Source organism: Microcaecilia unicolor, chromosome 3, assembly GCF_901765095.1.
Source record: "Microcaecilia unicolor chromosome 3, aMicUni1.1, whole genome shotgun sequence".
Classification (NCBI taxonomy): Eukaryota; Metazoa; Chordata; class Amphibia; order Gymnophiona; family Siphonopidae; genus Microcaecilia; species Microcaecilia unicolor.
Genome location: NC_044033.1, coordinates 27,580,188 through 27,605,640, shown reverse-complemented (window position 1 = coordinate 27,605,640; position 25,453 = coordinate 27,580,188). Strand labels below are relative to the sequence as shown.

Below are 25,453 nucleotides of genomic sequence, written 5' to 3'. Positions count from 1 at the left end.
AGTGTGGAAAACTAATTTTTTATGCTGATTGTGCTCAGCATTAGGGTATACCACTACTACTACTATTACTACTATTTAGCATTTCTATAGCGCTACAAGGCATACGCAGCGCTGCATTGACTAGTCATCCAAGTATAAGGGTTTTCCCTTGAGAACATCATAGCACCCTACCACCTTCCATGGTGTTTCTGTTAATATCCAATTCTTATTTGAATGTACTTTGGAGGGGGGAGAAGCAAACAGATCATTGTAGCTGGAGAGGCTGCGGATGGGGGGGATGAAAGGGCAGGGTGTGAATGCAGGATTTTTCTATAATTCTTTAGCACTAGTATAAAGGCCTTCAACATATCTGTACTGACATAATAACTGTGCTCCAGAATGATACATGATATATCTGCAAGATCAACTTTGATAAAAACAGAAAAATGTAATATCAGTGTCATCAGTTGCATGCAAGTGAAGCAAAAGTGATTTGTAAGGTCATAGTCCAGTAAAACATACACCTAGCTAAGTTTAATTTTATGCAATTTTGTGACACTTACTAAAACCAGAGACTTGGACAGGCAACTCTAGGTCAATGATCTAAGGTAACTTTCATACAAACATTATGAGTGTGTCTATTAGTATGTTATTATTGGTCACTAAAGTAAATACTATAAAAGTTATTACAAGCAATCACTTATTTTAGGGCTTATATTTTAAAGATATGTTATAGTAAAAGAAGAAACCAGTGACGATGAATGTTGGGTTACTACAGGTTAGTTGCTGTATATTTCTGTGAAACCTGTCAATACGAATGATAAGCAGAATAAAAGGGTAAAGGTTTAACTTGCAGCATAAATTCCCTAAATTTCCACTTCCCTCTCTCTGCATATTGTACCTCTACATTTTTCTACAGGGGGAGAACTATACATTATAAAAAATGTTTTATAGAAAAACTCGAAGATTATACACTGTAAATAAAAGAAAACACACTACAGTGAAATGCTATTCATTATGATGGCAATTCTGTAAAATTTGGGATGCTATTTGTGCATGCAAAATCAACATTAGGCCACCCAAAATCCAGGAACATGCTCAGTGGTATTTTATAATGGCAAAAACAGGTGTGTGTATGTGCTGCATGTCATATCCAAGTATGTGCTCTGAAAAGAGTCTTGTTTGGAATACACTGGGCAGGAACAGCACCCAAGCAATCAGGATATACTCTATAAATGTTAGCTGTGCAGATGGTGCATAAAAAACATGCACAAATATACACTTCCTATACACTAAATAGTGACTAAATGGCAGAAAATCTCTCTTTTGACCTGGAGCATTGCTTGGTGAGTTGTGTTGCTGGCTGACATCTGAGTGTAAAGTTGGGCCTCATTCATCTTCTAACTAGTTACCTCTCTGCCCTAACCAAACCTCTACAGCCCCATTAATACCCATTCTTACCCTTGTCAGGATAAGAAATTAAATAGGAATACAAAAAATTCCTGGTACTCCACAGGGTTAAAATCTTTAAAGCATGAAAGCCGTAAAGTAGAGCGTAGTTGGAAAAAATCTGCAGATATTACTTTGAGACAACGATGGTGTAGTTTATTTTCTCAATATAAATCGGCTATTAGAAAAGCAAAAAAGAGAATATTATTCTAAGTTGACTGGATCAGATAGACTGGATTTGAAAAAATTGTTTGGTATTATAAAATCGTGCATTAAGGAATCTAATGATACTGATCTACAGCTAATACAGCCTAAGGTGAGGTCACGCCATGGAGCAATACAAAGGCATTATAATATTTTTGGTCTTATTTTGAACCCCTCTCCTAATAATTCCTAGCTTCCTGTTTGCTTTTTTGGCTGCCGCCACACACTGGGCAGAAGATTTCAGTGTATTATCTACAAGAAAACCTAGGCCTCCTGCTCTTATTCCTTTTATCTGTCACATTCTCAACCTCTCACTTTCCACTGCGACTGTCCCTGCTGCCTTTAAACATGCTGTGGTCACACCTCTCCTTAAGAAGCCTTCACTCGACCCTACTTGTCCCTCTAATTACCGACCCATCTCCCTCCTTCCCTTTCTCTCCAAATTATTTCAGCGTGCTGTTCACCGCCGCTGCCTTGATTTTCTGTCCTCACATGCTATTCTTGACCCACTACAATCTTGTTTTCGCCCTCTCCACTCAACCGAAACTGCGCTTACTAAAGTCTCCAATGACCTATTACTGGCTAAATCCAGAGGTCTCTATTCCATCCTCATTCTTCTTGATCTTTCCGCTGCTTTTGACACTGTCGATCATAGCATACTCCTCAATACCCTGTCCTCACTTGGATTCCAGGGCTCTGTCCTTTCCTGGTTCTCTTCCTACCTCTCTCTCCGCACCTTCAGTGTTCACTCTGGTGGATCCTCTTCTACTTCTATCCCTCTGCCTGTCGGCGTACCTCAGGGTTCTGTTCTTGGTCCCCTCCTCTTTTCTATCTACACTTCTTCCCTTGGTTCATTAATCTCATCCCATGGCTTTTCCTACCACCTCTATGCTGATGACTCCCAAATCTACCTTTCTACCCCTGATATCTCACCTTGCATCCAAACCAAAGTTTCAGCGTGCTTGTCTGACATTGCTGTCTGGATGTCTCAACGCCACCTGAGCTTCTCATTTCCCCCCCCAAACCCACCTCCCCACTCCCCCCGTTTTCTATTTCTGTTGATGGCTCTCTCATTCTCCCTGTCTCCTCAGCTCGAAACCTTGGGGTCATCTTTGACTCTTCTCTCTCCTTCTCTGCTCATATCCAGCAGACCGCCAAGACCTGTAGTTTCTTTCTTTACAACATCCGTAAAATCTGCCCCTTTCTTTCCGAGCACTCTACCAAAACCCTCATCCACACCCTTGTCACCTCTCGTTTAGACTACTGCAATCTGCTTCTTGCTGGCCTCCCACTTAGTCACCTCTCCCCTCTCCAATCGGTTCAAAACTCTGCTGCCCGTTTCGTCTTCCGCCAGGGTCGCTTTACTCATACTACCCCTCTCCTCAAGTCGTTTCACTGGCTCTCTATCCGTTTTCGTATCCTGTTCAAACTTCTTCTACTAACCTATAAATGTACTCACTCTGCTGCTCCCCAGTATCTCTCCACACTCGTCCTTCCCTACACCCCTTCCCGTGCACTCCGCTCCATGGATAAATCCTTCTTATCTGTTCCCTTCTCCACTACTGCCAACTCCAGACTTCGCGCCTTCTGTCTCGCTGCACCCTACGCCTGGAATAAACTTCCTGAGCCCCTATGTCTTGCCCCATCCTTGGCCACCTTTAAATCTAGACTGAAAGCCCACCTCTTTAACATTGCTTTTGACTCGTAACCACTTGTAACCACTCGCCTCCACCTACCCTCCTCTCCTCCTTCCTGTACACATTAATTGATTTGATTACTTTATTTTTTGTCTATTAGATTGTAAGCTCTTTGAGCAGGGACTGTCTTTCTTCTATGTTTGTGCAGCACTGCGTACGCCTTGTAGCGCTATATAAATGCTAAATAGTAGTAATAGTAGTAGTAGTAGGCCTTTTTCTTGAATGCTGACTCCTAAAGTGGACCCTAGCATTATATAACTATGATTTGGATTATTGTTCCCAATGTACATCACTTTGCATTTGTCTGCATTAAATTTCATCTGCCATTTGGATGCCCAGTCTTCCAGTTTCTTTAGGTCTTTCAGCAATATTTCACAGTTCAAATACGTTTTAACAACCTTGAATAGTTTTGTGTCATTCACAAACTTAATCACCTCACTTGTCATTCCAATTTCCAGATCATTTACAAATATGTTAAATAGAACCAGTACAGATCCCTGCAGCACTCCATAATTCACCCTCCTCTACTGAGAAAAAAGGCCATTTAACCCTACCCTCTTGTTTTCTGTCCAATAACCAATTTCTAATCCACAACAGAACATTGCCTCCTATCCCATGACTCTTTAATTTTCTCAGGAGTCTCCCATAAGGAACTTTGTCAAAGCTTTCTGAAAATCTAGATATACTAGATCAACCGGCTCACCTTTATCCACACATTTATTCACAACTTCAAAGAAATGAAGCAAATTGGTGAGGCAAGAACTCCCATGGCTGAATCTATGCTGAATCTGTCTCATTAAACCATGTTTGTCTACCTGTTCCATAATTTTATTATTAATAATAGCTTCCACAGTTTTATCTGGCATTGAAGTCAGACTTACTGGTCTGTAATTACTCGGATCACCCCTGGAACCCTTTTTAAAAATAAGCGGCACATTAGCCACCCTCCAGTCCTCACGTACTACAGATGACTTTATTGACAGGTTACAGATCACTAGCAGCAGATCAGCAATTTCATGTTTGAGTTCTTTTAATACCCTGGGGTGTATACCATCCAATCCGGATGATTCATCACTCTTTAACTTGTCAATTTGGCTCAGTACATCTTCCAAGATCACCGAGATTTCTTCAGTTCCTCCACACCATGGCCCCTGAAAACCATTTCCATAATGGTACTTTTAAACAACGTCCATGCCGGATTCAGATTCCTAACCTTTGCGGCTGACCCTTTCAGCTTCTTTTTAACCATTTTCCTCATTTTGTCATAGCCACCCTTTCGAAAATTAAAAGCTACTACAATAGATTTCCTCAGTGATTTCACTCCAGATATCAGCGCTCTCTGCCCGGTCTGATGTAGGCTCACACTGTCTGACACATGAGCGGGCCAGTGGCATCAGAGGTCACCTGACTACTGGTGCATGCGTGTGGGGACATCTACGTGCAGTTGAGTGACTTTCCCCAGAGACTTTCATGTGCAGCAAGGAGGTTGCAGTGCTGCTAGCCCACCGCCCGACAGTAGCATTAATCACTGCTACTAACTAGTAGTCAGCTAGACCTCAGTCTCAATGTGTCTGCTCTGCACTCTGTAGCAGTACCGGGTCAGATGCAATTTTTTGCAACAGCAAGCTAAATAATCAGCCCACCACTGAGCCAAGAGACAGCCGACCAGATATTTGCAAGTTCCATTCCCTGGCTTGTCTGACATCTTTAGAGTTGCAGAGGAGGGGGGGAGCAGTGGGCACCGGATAGGGTTTCCCTGGAACTCGGAGGGAGGGAGGGGACGACCCTGGAACCCAGAGGGAGAGAGGGGACGACCCTGGAACTCAGAGGGAGGGGGGAACCCTGGCACACACTCATTCTCACACACACACTCTCTCACAGACACAGTCACACCCAGTCTCACTCTCTCTCTCTCTGTCACACACACACACTCGCACATTCACTCTCTCTCACACGGTCAATGTCACACACACTCTCTCAAACATACACACTCCAAGGAAAACCTTGCTAGCGCCCGTTTCATTTCTTTGAGAAACAGGCCTTTTTTACTAGTATGTATATAAACTTCATGAATAAACATAAGTTTGCATGCACATAAGAGGCATAAGTATGCATATACGTTTAGGTGAGAAATGTACACAAATAACACGTGCAAATTTGTTCAGATAGTCAATCTGCAAAAGGGAAAACCTTTTCCTTTTAAAATTGGTGTAAGGTCTGCTGGGAAAAACTAGATGTAGACTTTACACTTATATGCAAAGACTGAAAACTGTCCCTGTGTGCATAACTGTTACATTAAAACACAACTTCTAGGCCAGTTGTATAAAATATATTGCCTGTAAAAACAAGGGGCCCTTTTACTAAGGTGCGCTGAAAAATGGGCTGCGCTAGTGTAGGCGCATGTTTTGGGTGTGCGCAAATCCAGCACGCCTGTAAAAAGGCCTTTTTTAATTTTTACAGAAAATGGACGTACAACAAAATAAAAACCGTCGCACGTCCATTTTGGGTCTGAGACCTTACCGCCAGCCATTGACTTAGCGGTAAGGTCTCATGCGTTAAATGTACAGTAATAGTCTACGAGCGTAGAATGACAATTACCGCTCGGTTTCTGCCACATGCCAGAAAATAAAAATTATTTTCCGGCGCGCAAAGCGGAGGCGTGTCAAAAATGAAATTACCACAAGGGCCATGTGGTAGCTGGGCGGTAACTCAAAACTGACATGTGTTGGGCACGTGTAGGCGCCTACGCAGCTTAGTAAAAGTGCCCAATAATGGGAAATATAAAACAATATATAAAGAAATAAATTAAGGGTTTAACAAATTTATAGCTGTTTGTTCTAGGTAGTTTAAAATGGGGAATAGTACTAATAAAAGCCATATATACTTGATCTGTTAAAAAACATAAATAATTTAACACCAGTAATTAATTTGCAAAAAAGACACTTCTGCGAAACCTAGAAAACTGTTTTTCTTCCAGGAAGCATTTCAGTGTTTTTAAAGTTTAATACAAAATTATTTTCTGTCCATATAACAGAAAAATAAGTATCTTGGACAAAATGCTACATATCATCTAATTAAATATGTACCTGATCCTTTTGAGCTCGCATCATATCAACCTCGTTTTCAGCATACTGGGGATCTTTGGCTGGATCCTTCACTTCTTTCAGGTCACTGGTGTTCTGATAATTATTAATATTGAAAATATACATAAAAGAACAGATATAATTCAATTAAAAACCTATAGAACTAACAAGATCAGAGTGGGTCAAAGTGAACATTCTGCAACTTAATAAAGCACTACAATAAAATAAGTGCTAATTAAATAAAGATCAAAACAGTCAACAAAACCAGAATGATGGGACCATGTTAAAACAATATACAGATTGGTTTTGATGACTGTTTTGATCTTTAAAAGTTTCAATATTTATGCTAAGTGAATGGAAGGTTTTTTATGCCTATGAAGTGATTGACTGTAGTTTCCCGGCATACGTTTGTACAATGCCGCTGGACCGGCTCTGAGGCTTTTTTTCTTTCCATTCGTTATATTTATGTTTCAAATCATTTTTGATAAACTTATAACATGCAAATGTTTGCAATACATCAACAGTACTTTTCAAAACCAATTACTAAACCCTATTACCCAATCCCGACTTACATCTCCAACTAGCCACATGAGAAAGATTTCATGTAAAGAAAGTGCAACCCTACAATACCCCTTAAGTGGAGAAAGAGAGAAGAAAAAAAAGTGGTGTAGCTGTATATAAGCAAAATAGTGAGAGATGGGCAGATCATACGTCCTCCGTAAGTCCTGATATGTTTTTGGTTTCCCCTCATCTGTTATTACATGGAATAATTTTATGTCGTGAAAATGTCCCACTGCCAGTAGAAAACTCCAACTCTGACTTTGCCTCTTAAAATGTGCTAGAAGTTAAGAAAAAGTCAGGTGACCTCCTCCACAGACACTGTCATGTGGTCCACAAAGTCTTGCGATGCTGCTTAATTTTCAAATGCTTGCCAACATCCATTGGTAAAAATTGTTAACGTCGCTGTATAAATCAGCATAAAGTGATGATTCTTCTCATGGAGGGAGGTGCATAGAGGTGTGAATTTCCTGCATCATTCCTGCAGGGAAGCTGAATAGTCTTGAAATATCTTAATAGGCTCCCCCATATATTGTAAGGAATCCCGCTTCTGTCGGTAGCCTCTAAGGATCTCCTCATTGTGAATATAGTTATGCATCTTTACGATCACAACGTGGGGCCTCCGCCATCCATCCTGAAGACGTCCAATGCAATGTGCCCTCTCCAGAAACAGGGAGCCCACACTGTCAGACAGTGCAAACTCTGTAGAGAACCAACGCTCCAGTTGTGTAGAAAGCACTCAGACTGCCACACTTTCTGATATGCTGACGAGCCTCAGGTTATTACGGCGGGACTGATTTTCAAGGTCCTCTAATTTCTCCGTGTGCTCTTTGATCTGTTTTTCAAAGTTTGTGAGTGTCACAGATGTGTGAGGAGCCTGATCCTCCAGTGTGGACACCCGATTCTTTAATTCCCCTGCACAGCGATTGGTGTCTGCCAGAATCATCTCCAAGCTGGACAGTTGCTCCATTAGCTGGCCAGACTTTGGCTCCATTGCCTGACCGACCACAGCGGTAAGTTGCTTCAATTATTCTGTGAATGCTGGTGCTGACGGAGGAACTTCCTCCATCTTGGATTCTGCCGCATTTAACTTTTCCTTAGTGTGCCGCTCTCCTTGCCGGTCATTTCGCTTTCCAAAGCATGTAGGTATTTGCCCATGCGATCCGGGTAGTGATGGCACTCATTTTAAACCACTTGGTGAAGACTGTAAGTGAAAAAGATGCAAAAAGAGAATGGGGTCCCCAGAGCGGAAGAAACACGTCCTTATCTTCTAACTGCATCACATGATCTCCCATTCGTTATATTTATTTATTGATTGAAACATAGTATGCATGTTTGTTGAAAAGGTTCCAACATACCTATTTTCTGAGTACTTATATTGTATGTTGCATTGCTTCTCTTATCCTTTTTTGCTTGTACACCTGGTGTATGGCCCGATCCCCTAAGAGGGGTTTTTTTTTTACTGTAATTTACTTCATGACTATTTAGCATTTTTTTTCTATAGCGCTACAAGGCGTACGCAGCGCTGCACAAACATAGAAGAAAGACAGTCCCTGCTCAAAGAGCTATGTAATAAAAGTGAGCCAAGTATAGGACAATCAAGCCATTGTGACATCACTGATGAGGTTGGCTCTTATTGGTGGACTGAGGCATTATGACATCACAATATTAGCTTTGGTTACAAGAGACTACTACTACTACTTATCACTTCTATAGTGCTACAAGGCATACGCAGCGCTGCACAAACATAGAAGAAAGACAGTCCCTGCTCAAAGAGCTTACAATCTAATAGACAAAAAATAAAGTAAGCAAATCAAATCAATTAATGTGAACGGGAAGGAAGAGAGGAGGGTAGGTGGAGGCGAGTGGTTACAAGTGGTTACGAGTCAAAAGCAATGTTAAAGAGGTGGGCTTTCAGTCTACATTTAAAGGTGGCCAAAGATGGGGCAAGACGTAGGAGCTCAGGAAGTTTATTCCAGGCGTAGGGTGCAGCGAGACAGAAGGCGCGAAGTCTGGAGTTGGCAGTAGTGGAGAAGGGAACAGATAAGAAGGATTTATCCATGGAGCGGAGTGCACGGGAAGGGGTGTAGGGAAGGATCAGTGTGGAGAGATACTGGGGAGCAGCAGAGTGAGTACATTTATAGGTTAGTAGAAGAAGTTTGAACAGGATGCGAAAACGGATAGGGAGCCAGTGAAGGGTCTTGAGGAGAGGGGTAGTATGAGTAAAGCGACCCTGGCGGAAGACAAGACGGGCAGCAGAGTTTTGAACCGACTGGAGAGGGGAGAGGTGACTAAGTGGGAGGCCATATTTAATTTCAGGTAGCGTTGAGACATCCAGACAGCAATGTCAGACAAGCACGCTGAAACTTTGATTTGGATGCAAGGTGAGATATCAGGGGTAGAAAGGTAGATTTGGGAGTCATCAGCATAGAGATGGTAGGAAAAGCCATGGGATGAGATTAATGAACCAAGGGAAGAAGTGTAGATAGAAAAGAGGAGGGGACCAAGAACAGAACCCTGACTGTCTTAAGCACACTGGTCAGCTCTTAATAGTGGAAGGGGACATGAATTTAGTGATGGACCATCAGGTGAACTGCTCCTCTGGTACATTAGTGGGTTCTTCTGGAGGAGATGGGATTTTACATAACTTCTGCATTGCGCTTGATCTGTTGGATCCTAGGTGTTTATTTCACCCTGAAAAGAGGGACTTTACCAACACATCCAGAGCTCATCATACCCTTTCCTGCCTAGAATAATTTTTCGTGTGGAATGTTTTGTTTCAGAATGTCTCTGGGATGAATTTTTAGATCATAGAACCAGCATACAGGTGACCCTGGACTCTTTTGGCCTATTGTGAAGCGTGGGAGGTTATTTCCTATGTCAGTGCCCGTAATAAACAGATAGCTCAGGGTACTATAGATTTAGAATGTAAATTGAGGGCACGTACGAGGAAATACATTGCATACCCCACACCCTCTTTATATGAGACAATAATAGCTACATAAACTGCTTTGAATACTTTACTCCATGAACATAGTTCGAGAAAGCTTTTGTATAGAAAGTATAACTATTTAAAATTTGGAAATAAGGCTGGCAAATTGTTGGCTCAGGAAACCAAGTCCTGGAGTGGTATCCAATATATCTCTCCTATAAAGACACCAGCTGGAGGGGTAACTATTAAGATGAAGGAAATAGCAGAAGTGTTTGTTGCTCATTTCCACATTCTGTATGCTGCTGGGGAGACGCTTAGGTACTAATTCTATAAAGGATATGCTCCTAAAATTTATGCTCCTAAATTAGGATCATACTCTATGTTCCAAAATAGATTATGCTCCTAATTTAGAAGCATAAATTTAGGAGTGTAAATTGTGCTCATAAATTAGGAGCATAAATTTAGGCGCATAACCTTTATAGAATAAGGCCCTTAGAGGGGAGAGCAATTTGATCAGGGGATATCTTCAGATCTCAGGTATGCCTAGATTCTCTCCTGAGATCCTTAAAACTCTAAACCAGCCTATAACAGCTAAAGAAGTGCAAGTGGCCATTCGAGTGTTGAAATTAAATACAGCCCCAGCCCTGATGAGTTCACTGGGGAGTATTAAAAACTAAAGCAATAGGCCCATTGGTGGGATATTTTGATCTGGCAGTGGAACAGCCTGATTCATGAGAGCATGGCCTTAATCCCCTTGCTTCTGAAATCGGGTATACCAGCGGAACAGCCTGGGGCTTACTGCCCAATTTCTCTTATTAAGGTGGATATAAAAATGTTTTTCGAGAACCTTGGCAAACCGCCTGGCACAAATTTTGCCTGGGGTAATAATACACAGTGATCAGGTTGGTTTTGTAAAAGGGTGTCAAATATGTTAATAATGTTTGCAAGCTGCTTTTGGCCATGTCTTACAGTCACCGGCAGGGGGATCCTCTTTTGTTGACCAGCTTGGATGCAGACTGAGCTTTTGATTAGGTACACCGGCCTTTTCTTTTAGCCACTTTATTTTATGTTGGGTACAGGGCTGGTTTTAATGGCTAAAGATGTAAACAGAGGTGACGGGACTTTTTTCAGATATATTGGAAAAAGGAGAAAAGATAGAAATGGAATTGCAAGACTGAAAGATAATGAGAATGGCTATGTGGAGAGTGATGAGAATAAAGCAAATATGCTAAACAATTACTTCTCTTCAGTGTTCACGGAGGAAAATCCTGGAGAAGGACTGTAGTCAGCTGCCAAGGGAATATCTGGAAACGGAGTGGATACTGCGCATTTTACAGAAAAAAAGCGTTTATAAACAGCTTGAGAATCTGAAGGTGGACAAAGCTATGGGGCTGAATGGGATACATCCCAGGATACTGAGGGAGCTCAGAGAAGTCCTGACGGAGACCTCTTAAAAAGATTTATTTAATAGATCTTTAGAGACGAGCGGATGTGATCCCTCTTCACAAAAGCGGAGACAGGGAAGAAGTGGGAAACTACAGACTGGTAAGTCTCACGTCAGTGGTAGGAAAAATAATGGAGTCGTTGCTGAAAGAAAGGATAGTTAACTTTCTAGAAGCCAACAGGTTACAGGATCCAAGGCAACATGGCTTTATCAAAGGAAAATCCTGCCAAACGAATCTTATTGACTTCTTTGACTGGGTGACCAAAGAACTGGATGAAGGACATGCGCTAGATGTAATCTATTTGGATTTCAGCAAAGCCTTTGATACGGTCCCTCACAGAAGACTCGTGAATAAGCTGAGAGGGTTGAACTTAGGACCAAAGTGGAAACTGGTTGACCAACAGGTGGCAAAGAGTGGTGATAAACGGAATCCACTCTTACTCTACAGTGCTGCAGGAGGCAGATGAGTATGTACATACTTTCTTGTGAGAATTAGGAATGCCTAAATGTGCGATGATGGTTCCTCTGATTCTACCAAATGTTACCCTGGGGATATAATGGTAAGAATTTGTTTGAAATCAGCACATTTTCATTTCATTTCATTTATTTTATGTTTCAACGATTTTTATTGATGTTTCAACATTTTGAATAAAAGCAATAAAATCAAACCTTTTGTGATCATTATAACAATACGTGTAACATAGTAACATAGTAGATGACGGCAGAAAAAGACCTGCATGGTCCATCCAGTCTGCCCAAGACAAACTCATATGTGTATACCTTACCTTGAATTTGTACCTGTCCTTTTCAGGGCACAGACCATATAAGTCTGCCCAGCAGTATTTCCCGCCTCCCAACCACCAGTCCCGCCTCCCATCATCGGCTCTGGTACAGACCGTATAAGTCTGCCCTCCCCTATCCTCGCCTCCCAACCACCACCCCCTCTTCCCCCCACCTGCTCCGCCACCCAATTTCAGCTAAGCTTCTGAGGATCCATTCTTTCTGCACAGGATTCCTCTATGCATATCCCACGCATGTTTGAACTCCGTTACCGTTTTCATCTCCACCACCTCCCGCGGGAGGGCATTCCAAGCGTCCACCACATCGTACATACATCTTAACAGCATCATCAAAATTTTACATCATTTTCTCCCCCCCTACCCCCCCCCCCCATTTAATTTATTTTAAAACAAGGGATAAAGTACTGAGCTTTTGTTGTTTATGACTTACTTAGGGACGCAGTAGTTTTGAGTGTAATATACTTCCTAGGGTAACAGTAGTTAAAATGTGTAATGCCAAAAAGTGCAGAGTAATGCCCTTGGGGTGCAGAAACCCAAGAATGATACTGGATCGGAGGGGAGAGCTTAGTAAGCTTAACTCAGGAGAAAGTCTTTGGGGTGATGGTGTCCAAGGATCTGAAGGTGAAGAAACAATGCGAAAAGGCGGAGGCTGTGGCCAGAAGGATGCCAGGCTGCGTAGAGAGGGGTATAACCAGCAGAAGAAAGGAGGTGCTGATGCCCTTCTACAAGTCATTGGTGAGGCCCCACTTGGAGTATTGTGCTCAGTTTTGGAGGCCGTATCTTGCCAAAGATGTAAAAAGACAGGAAGAGTTGCAAACCGTATGAGAGACTTGCCGACCTGAACATGTATACATTGGAGGAAAGCAGAAACAGGGGTGACATGATACAGACGTTCAAATACTTGAAAGGTATTAATCCGCAAACAAACCTTTTCCGGAGACAGGAAGGTGGTAGAACTAGAGGACAGGAAGTGAGGTTGAAGGGGGGCAGACTCAGGAGTAATGTCAGGAAGCATTTTTTCACGGAGAGGGTGGTGGATATATGGAATGCCCTCCTGTGGGAGGTGGTGGAGATGAAAATGGTAATGGAATTCAAACATGCATGGGATAAATACAAAGGAATAGAAGGAATGGATCTATGGAATCTTAGAGGAGATTGTGTGGCAACACTGGTAATTGGTAAGCAAAACCAGTGCCGGGCAGACTTCTACGGTCTGTGCCCTGATCATGACTGAATAGATATGGATGGGCTGGAGTGTAAATTTTAAGGGGCTTTGACGTTATCTTCAGAAATTTTAGTACAAGAACAGTGCTGGGCAGATTTCTATGGTCTGTGCCCTGAAAATGGCAAGCACAAATCAAACTCAGGTATACATATAAAGTATTGCATACCATGTATAATGAGTTTTTCTTGTTGGGCAGACTGGATGAACCATACAGGTCTTTATCTGCCGTCATAGACTATGTTACTATGTAAGCTCTTCAGTTGGTGGCAGCATAGGGATACTGCCACTGGCTGCAGAGCTTGGAGAGTTCTGGCTGCTAGATCAGAAGATGAGATGGTGGTCTACAACTGGCAGGCTTTGTGGATCCTCACCAGCCACAGCAAGGGATGTGGCTAATTTTGGAAGGCCTGAGCACAGGACTCCCGTGGCTACGTCACTGATTGTGTTCAGTACAAAAAGAAGTGCATTTCTGTTTTTATTTCTCCAGTGTTGCAATACTTGCCAAGTTTAATTTCCTTGGGATTCTAAGTTCAATTTCTTCATATTTCTATTAGCAATCCCTTGTTCTGAATTTGGTGAAAGTCTATGTTGTGTGTGAACAAGCCATTTAAAGTTGTTTCATGTGTGGTAGTAATGGCAGGTAGGAAGGGGAGGGGGCAAGGAAGAGGGGATGGGGGGGCCCTCCTTAATTTGTTCCTTGGGCCCCAGTATGTCTAACACCGGCCCAGGCTGTGATGCAGCTTAATAACTACCCACCTTTTGTTTGATAAATCTTTGAGATAAGCTTGATCATGCCTCATTTGTGGCTGGAATATTCCTTAAGGGGCAGCCTGAAAAATTTACTCAATTAGCACAGTAAAATTTTGGAAGTGGTTTTTGCAGTCATTAACTCAGCCATGCTAGTGTACTGTGATCTGTTACCATATCAGTAATGACCTTGGGCAAATGCAACATATGAAACTACAAACTGAATTTTGTTTAGGATATAAAATTGTACCTTTGGTGGAAAGGTCCTTTCATACATCTTCTTCCACAACTCCATGGGTGTCCGTGCATGTAACTGTCCGATATCTCTGTCCGAGCTTGAAGGAGAACCTATAGGTTACAATTCAAAGCATTCAAATACAACTACAATACATAAAGTGAAGTTGAGTACCCATAACAGGTATTCCCTGAAGACATCTGTTCAACTGCCACACAAGTGGGTCAAACAGCTCTCATTGTTTCTTCCAGAGTTCTCTGAAAAGGTCCTAAAGGCCTTTACATTTATGACTGGGAGTTTTCATGTTGTTGTGGGCCCACATCTCCCTTTTGTTCTATTAACATGGTTTTGACTAAAAGGAGATCAACTCTGAAAGGAGAAAAGCTGGATTTTAGCATATGTTGAAACCCACTCAAAGAACGCATCACGTTTAAACTCTGTACTTTAGTCCGTAAAATCATCCATGGTGACCCCCCCCCAGCCTACATGTCAGACCTAATAGAACTTCCACCCAAGAACGCAAAAACATCTTCTCGCACTTTCCTCAACCTTCATCCACCAAATTGCAAAGGCCTGAAATACAAATTAATGCACGCATCTACCTTCTCCTATATAAGCACGCAGCTCTGGAACGCGTTGCCACGCAACTTGAGAACTGTCTATGAACTGACAAACTTCCGCAAACTACTGAAAACCTATCTCTTCGACAAGACATACAACAAAGAGCAACACATGTAACTGTATAACCTCTGACTGATCCAGAAATGCTTTATACTATCTTTTGCTTTACTACTATCATTTAATCCAAAACTCTGTTAATAATAAATGTATGTTCCCTTCTATTTCCCATATCCATGATGAATTGTAAGCCACATTGAGCCCGCAAAAAAGTTGGGATAATGTGGGATACAAATGCAATAAATAATAATAATAATAACGTACCAAAACAAAGCAGCAAAAAAAAAAAAAAAAGACATTCCAGGAAGAAAGTTTGATTCATTTTAGATGCCACATGGTACACCAACCAGACAAAAAAAGTGTTTGTGATATTTGTTCTGTGACACACTGCGGTACAGAAAGATTAATGTATTTCAAAAAGCATTTCTCAAGAAAAAAAACCTAAATAAAATGGAAGATCACTAACCTATCTGACTTAAGGAATCCAATCCAGCTGGGATAAATAGTGGCTTATTGATATCAGCAGATAAAGATTTACTGTGTAAATTAAAAAAAAAAACAATTAAAATTAAGTTACCCAGTAGTTAGTACTGAAGAATGCATTAAGTTTGCAATTATGTTACAGGACAATTTTCAAAACTACGTGGGCAGCTGCAAAGTTTGCAAAGTGAAAGTATGTACATACGTTTTCTTTGAAAAAAAAAAAGAAAAGCAATCCCTTAAAAACAAGCGTCCTTTGAAATGTTATAGATAGAGGAGGGAATATTCAGTATAAGAGCTGCTCCCGCACCCAAGTGAAATTTTCAATGGAACATGCCACTTTTCACCTCACTAAAGAAATGTATGAGGAATATGTCACTGTTCTTATTGCAAAGGTTTAGAAGCAAATTGATTTGAAGCACACTCATGTCCCTGAGGAAGGAACGATTCTCTGAAACAGAGTACTCTGTCGGACAGCACTGATCAGCATTTGATTCCAAACAAATACTCTGATTGCCGATTTATTCAAGTTGATTGCATGCTATATTTATGGTGGCTTTGATATTTTGTGGTGGTTAGACTATCAGGAGTCTAACAGGCTCATTTTCGAAAGAGAAGGACGTCCATCTTTCGACACAAATCTGAAGATGGGCGTCCTTCTCACAGGGTTGCCCAAATCGGCATAATCGAAAGACGATTTTGGGCGTCCCCAACTGCTTTCCATCGCAGGGATGATCAAAGTTCACAGGGGCGTCTCGGAGGCGTAGCCAAGGCGGGACTTGGGCATGCCTAACACATGGATGTCCTCAACTCATAATGGAAAAAAAAGGGCGTCCCTGACGAGCACTTGGACGACTTTACCCGGTCCTGTTTTTTTTACAACCAAGGCACAAAAAGGTGCCCGAAATGACCAGATGACCACCAAAGAGAATCAGGGATGACCTCCCTTTACTCCCCCAGTGGGCACTAACCCCCTCCCACCCTCAAAAAAACTCTTTAAAAATATTTTTGCCAGCCTCAAATGTCATACCCAGGTCCATCACAGCAGTATGCAGGTCCCTGGAGCAGTTTTAGTGGGTACTTCAGACAGGTGGACCCAGGCCCATATCCCCCCTACCTGTTACATTTGTGGACAAAACAGCGAGCCCTCCAAAACCTACCACAAACCCACTGTACCCACATCTAGGTGCCCCCCTTCACCCGTAAGGGCTATGGCAGTGGTGTACAGTTGTGGGGAGTGGGTTTTGGGGGGCTCAGCACCCACGGTAAGGGAGCTATGCACATGGGAGCAATTTCTGAAGTCCACTGCAGTGCCCCCTAGGGTGCCCGGTTGGTGTCCTGGCATGTCAGGGGGACCAGTGCACTACCAATGCTGGATCCTCCCACGCCCAAATGGTCTGCATTAGGACGTTTTTAACATGGACGTCTTTGGTTTTAAAAATCGCTGAAAGTCAGAAAGGTCCATGTCTAGGGACGTCCAAATTTAAGGATCTGGATGTCTCGGACAGTATTTTTGAAACGAAAGATAGACGTCCATCTTGTTTCGAAAATACAGGTTTCCCCGCCTCTGAATTTCGCCATTTTGCAAGGACGTCCAAATCACAACTTGGACATCCCTTTCGAAAATGCCCTTCCACGTGTAAATCTATATTTTGTGGTACCAGTCCAACTCTTAGGAATACACTACTTTTATTCCTACAGTTAGAACCTTCATATCCATCATTCAAAAGACAGTTTAATCATATCTATTCATTTGGCGATTCGATGCAACTTATTTGATGGATGCAGTTGACATAGCTCGGACCAGGAATGGGGGACTTGAGAACTGCTATATTCTTTTCTATTTCTCTCTTATTTGAAATAATTTCTTTTTATAGATTTTATTATAGTTTATTATTCTAAATCACCACAAATCAAAACTAAATAGATTTGGAAACTTGTAAAAAATGCAAAAACAACTAAAGAAAAGTAAAGTAATCTAGTGTCAAGAGTCGTCTAAAATGACAAGGGTTTATACTCTATTCTACAATGTCTTTTTAAATGTTAGACTAAGAAATTTAGGGGCCCTTTTACAGAGCCTGAAGAGTTATGCAGTAAGCCCAACGTTTGGTTACCGCTCGCTCTTCCGGAACTACCACTGTCCCAACGCGCCCACTGATGGTAGTCCTGCCCCCAGCGCAAGCCATTTCCGGGGGGAAAAAAGAAAACCCCGGAAATGGCTTGCATAGCGATAACCCGACGGTAATTAGGCATCGCCGCACGCTGCCCGGTTAGCGCAGGAGCCCTTATCGTCACCTCAATGGGTAGCGGTAAGGGATCCCTGCCGCATGGCCATGCAGTAAGAGTTCTCTCACCGCAAGGCCATATGTGCTGGGGGCTTTTGTAAGCTGCACTGGACCTGCTGTATGTGGGAAAGAGCGGGGTACAAATGTAATAAAAATACTAATTATTGCAGTAAAAAGGGCCCTGGCACATGGGAAAAATGGCCCCCGGCACTAGCGCAGGGACCTTTTTCCCGCAGCTTGGTAAAACGACCCTTAACTGACAATGGTATAGAAAGTGAAATAATAAACCTCAAACAATGAGATAACTAAATAAAACTGAAGGTCAACTACATAGCCAAATGGTCATGTCACTATTTTTTAACGTTATAATACAACTAGAAAAATGTTTTCAAATTCTACCTTTTCTCTAGTCCAAATGCCAAATGGTTAATAAGACCACGTGTTTTTAGCATATGTGCTTCTGATTTGCTTGTAAACTAAGAGAGATCAGACAATAAATTAAAGACATGGTTTTTTCATTATACAGCACAAAACAGCAATTTCCCCCCCCCCCCCCCCCCCCCCCCACCGATTATAAGATGTCAACGTACCAGCTGATATTCAAAGTGAGTTAACCAGCCAAGAATGGCCGCCGACTGGTTAAGTCAGTTTGTGTGTGGGAAGGCCGCTGAGTGGCTGTGTGGGAATGAGCACATTCTATGTGTGTGTGTGCATTCACATGCATACAGGTGGTATGGTGGGAGTGTGTGTGTGTGTATTTGTATGGGGGGGTGTATGGGGCCACACACTTTCCATATCTGCTTCCTCCCTCTCCCCCACACAAACTTGCTCTTTCCCCTCTTCTGCCTCTGCAGGTCCAGCCAGTGGCGTAGCTAGCTGGGACCACGGGGGCCTGGGCCCCCTTCCCCAAATTCACTCTGGGCCACTGGTTGGCTGGCGGGCATCCCCAACCCCCATCAGCTGAAGACTTCATCCAGTGCCGGTCTGCTAATCAGTCATTTTCTGTGGCACTTAACCAGTTAGTGGCACTGAAAGTGAACGGTTAGTGCCGAAGTGGAAGTTGGCTGCATCAGATGTGTTCCAGAAGTGTTTCAGGGCAGAGTCCAGTTAGCTCCCAATATTCAGAGCTAAATGGACATGTTTAGCTCATACAGAGGACGGTATAAATAGCTGTCCTATATTTATGCGCTAGCCCATGGCCGGTTAAGTCTGAATATTGACTTAACTGGGCATGAACTAGCTGGCTTTAAAAAAAATGGAAATTCAATACGAAAGCCTGCACAGGGCCCAGTGTTGAATTTCCAGTTCTAGCACAGGTGGCGGACAAAAAAACGCTGTCCACTGCTGGCTGAATATCAGTTGGACAATTTATAGTTTAATATTTAAAAATAAGAATACAGTCATCTTAGGGACGGAAAGCATACAGGCAAGGGACAAAAAAAGTGTTCCGAGTATTATTACTGCAGTGCTTGTGCATCAAGTAAGAGAACAAAAATAACCTGTTCCAATATGGAGAGGCAATGGTTCAAGTACACATCCTGATTTTCAGCTCATGTTCTCACTATTAGATCATACCATCACCTTCAATAGTCACATGTAATACATTGCTTTGTCTGGAGGGGTCTTTATCCGCCCAGAATACTTCATTTTACTAGGTGTGGAGTTCTAGAGGCCATACGAGGTGTTGACCCACAAAAAGCTGTGATCCTTCTTGGATGCATTTCACACAAAAAAAAGAGAGAGCACCTTTTGAGAATCAGACTGTTTTACTGTCTGACCTATATGTTTGTGCATATCTGATGTAGCTAACTTCCACAAACATATGCACAGTGAAAACATCTTCAGAGGAGGGAACGAGCAGAGAGCAGCAAGTCGTGGAAATGCCAAGCCCCATCACCTGAATATCGGGAAAAGCTGTGGCAGCTAAACACAGATCAAAGATGAGCACTGCAGCCTGAAGCACCTGCTCCTCTCACTCTCCTGGATCCTAACAGCACTACTACTACTACTGCTTATCATTTCTATAGTGCTACAAGGCATACACAGCGCTGTACACCATACAGAAAAAGACAGTCCCCGCTCAAAAAGCGTACAATCTAGATAAGACAGGCAGACAGACAGAACAATTAAGGGTAAGGGAATAAAGAGGTGAGGATAAAAAGGACAGGGCAAGTGAGTTGGACCCAGGTGCGTAGCCAGATCTCGAGGTGGGAGGGGGCCAGAGACCAAGGTAGGGGGGCGGTGACCAAAATGCGCCCCTCACCCCTCCGCTGCCCACTGTTGCCGCTGTACATCTTGGCTGACAGGGGTCCCCAACCCTCACCAGCTGAAGCACTGTTGCCGCAAATACTTTGGCTGGCGGGGGTTCCCAACCCCCGCCAGCTGAAGACTTCGTCCAGCGCTGGTCTCCGGCACCACTGAATTACCTGCCCTGCTCTCTCTTCCTCTTACATCCAGCACACTCCTTTTAGTGAAACTGAGAATGCTCAATTTCACTAAAAGGAGTGTGCCCGACATGAGGGGAAGAAACAGCAGGGCAGGAAATGCGGCGGCGCCACAGACCAGCGCTGGACGAAGTCTTCAGCTGGTGGGGGTTGGGGAACCCTGCAGGCCAACCAGTGGCCTAGAGCGAATTTGGGCCCCCACCTAGCTACGCCACTGGCTGGACCTGCTAAGGCGGAAGAGGGAAAGAGTAAGTGTGTGGGGGGGAGAGGGAGGAAGCAGATATGGAAAGTGTGTGGTCCTATACACCCTCCATACAAATACACACATACTAGTACTGCATTTTGATTAAAAATTTTAATCATGATTAATCACAAGATTAACAGTGAGCATAGCCAGCAGTCCATTGGGGGGAGGGGGGCACGGATTTCCTCTCCCTCCCTGCCAACCACATTAGGTATCATACCTTTGCTGGTGGAGGATACTGAAGCCCCACCAGTCAAAGAAATCCACTGCCAAAGCCCATCCCTTCCTCCTCATACTGCATCAGGATCGAGGAAGACAGCTGGGTGGCTCCAGCCACTGATACTGGTAACTCCCTGAGCATGCTTGGGGAGTGCAAGCGTCAGTGGCTAGAGGCATGCTACTGACCCCATTGCTCTTGAGGCAGTATGAGGAGGAAGGGGGTGACTCAGGCAGCAGATGTTTTTGGCTGGCAGGGCTTCAGCTATCCCACCAGTCATTGAACAGCTTTTTCAGCTTTGGAGGGGCCTGAGCCCAAAGTGGGGAGCCCAGGTCTCCAAGCCCCACCCCCCCGGCTTGGCACTAATTAAAAGCCCAATACCTCTCTCCTGCCCCCAGGTTCAATTCTCTCTCCCCTCTACTCCCAAGTCCATTATCTCTCTCTTTTCCCTCTATCCCAACACCCCCCCCCCCCCCCCCGAGTCCACCTCTGTCTTTCTTTCTTCCTTCCACCCCAGGTCCATTATCTCTCTCTCTCCTCTCCCTCTCTCTTCTCTCTCCACTTCCCTTCCTCCATCCATCTTTCCCTCAGTTCGGCATCTCTCTCTATTTTCCCCTTCCCCAATCTGTGCACAGTCCAGCATCTCTCCCTCCCCTCTTGGCCCTGCGGTTCTCTTTTAATTCTCTCCCTCCCCCACCACTGTCCAGCATCTCTCCTTTCCCTCCCCTCCCCCTACACAGTCCACCATCTCTCCATCCCTGACCACGATTCTCTCTTAAATTCCCTTCCCTTTCAAAGTCCGGCATCTCCCCTAGACCTGACCATAGCTCTCTTGCAGGTCCCCCTGCACCCACAACCACAGTATCTTTTCCTAATGAATTGAAGTCTTCAGACCTGCAGCACCAGCGGCAGCCATACTCAAAGGCTGCCTGTGGCCTACATCAGGTCTTTCCCTATAACCCGGCGCACCCCTTCTGAAAACAGGAAGTTGCATCAGAAGGGGCGGGCCGAGTCAGAGGGAAAGGCCTGGTGCAGGCCGCAGGCAGCCTTTGAGTACAGCTACTACTTGCACTGCAGGGCCTAAGACTTGCCTGCATTTGAAAAAGATACTGCAGGTGTGGTGGGACCTGCGAGAGAGTTGCCAGACCGTGCACAGCAGCAGGCGGGAGGCAGAAGAGGGCAGCACTCAGGAGTCCTTTTACAAAGGCGTGCTGAAAAATAGCTTGTGGTAGTGTAGGCGTGGGTTTTGGGCATGCGCAAATCCATTTTTCAGTGCACCCATAAAAAAGGCCTTTTAAAAATTTTTTTCGGCAAAATCAAATTTGGTGCGTGTCCATTTTGGGTCTGAGACCTTACTGCCAGCCACTGACCTAGCGGTAAAGTCTCATGCAGTAACTGGGTGGTAATGATCTATGTGCGGCAAATCCCACTTGGCGCGCGTCCAATACACGTGGCCAAAAATAAAAAAATTTTCAGATGCATGTACTGGACATACACCAAAAATGAAATTACCTCAAGAGCCAGGTGGTAGCCATGCAGTAACTCCATTTTGGTGCATATTGGGCGCACGTAGACACTTACCCGGCTTAGTAAAAGGGGCCCTCAGTTAACTATTAATTAAAAATTTTAATCACGATTAATAATTAACACGTTAATTGCTATTTAACGTACAGTCCTAATCTATACTTGTGTATAGGTACAGCTGGAATTTCTGTATTTATAATAGATGTTGTATTCCATATATCTGCATATCTGTTTTTCCTTATTAGATATTCCTCCATAAGCATAATAATAATAATCACTCTACCTATATTCATATATATCAGTGATATGTCTTAATACTTTACAACCAGGTTGCATAGTAACAACCCAATTACACAGGGTGCTTATTTCACCAGTCTTCACAGGATTAAGCCATGCTACGACTAGAACCCTAGAAACACAAGTCTGAACAGTTTTTACAAGCTGACATCTTAAATACCCAAAACCACAATGCCCCCCTTCTACTTTAAAAATACACCGTTTAACACAAACCATTAGTGATGCTCCATAATAATGTGCAACAAATCGAAGTGTCTTACAGATCACTTTCCGCTTCTCCGAGTCAAAATCCTAAAGTAATGCAAAATCAGAAATTTAGTTTACATTTTTCACAGCAATCAGAAGCTAATTTGTACTACAATCCTTCAATACACAGCTACAGAAAAAGTCTACCTAGTTTTGAATTACATTCAAAGGCTCTTCGCCTCAATTTAACCTGTGATTTTTCCATAGACCAAAACCTAGGGGCCTGATATTCAAAGAATGTATGCTCATAAATTAGCCTCTCTGAATATTTAATAGAGCTGATTATATAAACGTTTCCTCAGAATTTAGGAGCATAAAAAGTGAATGGTAACAGGAGTGGATTTAGAGCAGGAAAAAGAAGTTAGAAGCTCAACACTGCTTTCAGCAATAGGTTCATAAATCTAGGCAAATGAATGGCAGGTCTAAATTTATGGGCATAACTTTTAAGCTCCTATGTTTACCTGAAGGCTAACTTAAGAACATAAATTTAGGAGCACAGCATCTTCTGAATAGTGGGCCCTAGGTGCTTATTAAAAGTATATTTCATTGCTATGTTGCTCCATGTGCTGGACAGACGATAGACAGATACCAACATCAAAATTAACAGTCCTTTTCAAATCTTTGAAAGATGCACCAAAAAGTATCATACAGTTTATAATTCCATAGTTCATAAGAGTCAACTTTTCAAAATTATTGGGGATGCTAAGCCCATTGGAAATAACCCCTCCCTGGACTCATAGAAGGAATCTTCTCAAAATTGGGGGTGCTCAAGCATCCACAGAGTTGGCTCCTATGCCATAGTTTATTTTACACATCTAAGCTTATCACAACTAATAGTTTTCTCAAATGGGACCCTGCCTTTATGAAAAACAGATTATGACTATCAAAAAGTCTTCTGAAATTTAGCGGAGGGAGAAAAAGTTTAAAATGAGGTTTTCATGGTAAAGAAGCAACTGTTCCCTTTTGGATGAAAAGAAGTGCAATAAGTTTCACAAAAATGTTTTGAAAAATTCCAGTTTCTGGTAAGGGATTTGTTTTCACACAGGTTTTTTGTTTGTTTGGTTTTTTTTTTTTAATGTTTCAACAGTTTTTATTGATGACGTGGAGGGGCATAATCGAACGTCGCCGGTGAATTTTGGCGGCAGCACAACAGCTGGCCGGAACCGTATTATCGAAAAAGTAAGAGTCACGTTTCCTTATATGGAAACTGTTGCTAGAGGCACCTTTTTGAAGGTGGTGTCATCAGAGCAGGAGCAATTGGGGGATCGTTCCTGCCTTTGGCCCAAAGGTACAGGGTCTTTAGGCCACTGATAATGAAGGGGGGGGGTCTTAGGTGAGTAGAAGCTGGATCAGGGGAAGTGGGAGGTCCTCAAGTGGCGCCGTAGTCCCTTTAAGCTCTGGCCCAGGAGCACCGGGCCACGGCTTTAAGGTCCGATGATCCTAGTATTTTACCATGATTTTATGGCCGTAATGCAACTTGCAGTTTGCACCCGGTGTTCACTGCAAGTTGTGCTACAGTTTTCACATAGTAATTTTATTTGTTGCATTTGTACCCCACATTTTCCCACCTATTTGCAGGCTCAATGTGGCTTACATAGTACCATCAAAGGCGTTTGCCCAGTCGGTGGATAACAAATACAAAGTTGTATAGTGATCGTATGAGGTAAAAGTGGAGGGTCGGAATTGATGAAGATTGCGTGTTGTCCTGTTCGATCATAATAAGCTGCTAACATGCATTTGCATATTTTGCATCTCATTACTACAAAACCACAACCTGCAGTGACCTAAATATCACCTCGTTAGGAGAAGACGAGCTGTGTTAGAGCCCTTAAAGTCATATTAAGGGATAATTAAGGTGACTTAAGGTCCTAGCGCCGCTCGATAACTTCCCTCCTTATTATTGAATGTATTTAATGAAAATAATAATCAAAATATATCTTTTTTTGTCCAAGTTATTTTTCAGTGGGGTTATCTTTCTCTTATCATTCTTCTCTAACATAGTGATTAGATTAATGTAATCATATTTTGTACAGACCAGCCTAGCGGGTTCAGCACTATCCATACAACAGAATAACATAAAAAAAGCATATTTTTACCTGAAAAATATCATACTTGCTTCCAACTATCACCAAAGGAATTGGAAATGGGTCAATTAATTCTCGATCCTGTTAAAGAAAAGCAATATATTTCCAGATGCTATATGGAAAAAAATATGCTGTGTGAATGTGAAACGTACTAGTATATATTTCAATTTTATTTATCTCTTTCATTACAGTTAGCAATAGCCTATATTTCAAGTTTACAGCAGCTGGATAATGACTTTTGATCTATGAGGGGCCCTTTTACTAAGATGTGGTAGAGCTAACACGTGGGTAGCGCGCACCTAATCGATACTACCGACAGATTAGCACAGACAACCCGCAGTAATTTCGAATTTCGCATGTACTGTTTCCCGTGGTAGAAAATATTTTTCTATTTTCTACCAGGGGGAGCATTCCCAGTGGTAATCAGCAGCGCGACCATAGTGGCGTACGCTGATTACCACACAAGTAGCGCGTGAGCCCATACCGCTACATCAATGGGTGGCGGTAAGTACATAAGTAATGCCACACTGGGAAAAGACCAAGGGTCCATCGAGCCCAGCATCCTGTCCACGACAGCAGCCAATCCAGGCCAAGGGCACCT

At 42.9% G+C, this 25,453-nt stretch overlaps 1 protein-coding gene across 2 annotated transcripts in view; it reads right to left on the bottom strand.

Annotated features, from left to right (window-relative positions):
• The window catches only part of DYNC2LI1 (dynein cytoplasmic 2 light intermediate chain 1), a 68,836-nt gene that overhangs the window by 19,683 nt on the left and 23,700 nt on the right, over positions 1-25,453 (bottom strand). For both annotated transcript variants that reach the window (XM_030195795.1, XM_030195796.1), the window contains exons 7-12: positions 24,865-24,933; positions 22,736-22,813; positions 18,196-18,272; positions 15,498-15,568; positions 14,369-14,466; positions 6,416-6,508 (exon numbers count right to left, since the gene is read on the bottom strand). In XM_030195795.1, the coding sequence (XP_030051655.1) occupies positions 6,416-6,508; positions 14,369-14,466; positions 15,498-15,568; positions 18,196-18,272; positions 22,736-22,813; positions 24,865-24,933 (486 nt within the window). The remainder of the gene's footprint in view (positions 1-6,415; positions 6,509-14,368; positions 14,467-15,497; positions 15,569-18,195; positions 18,273-22,735; positions 22,814-24,864; positions 24,934-25,453) is intronic.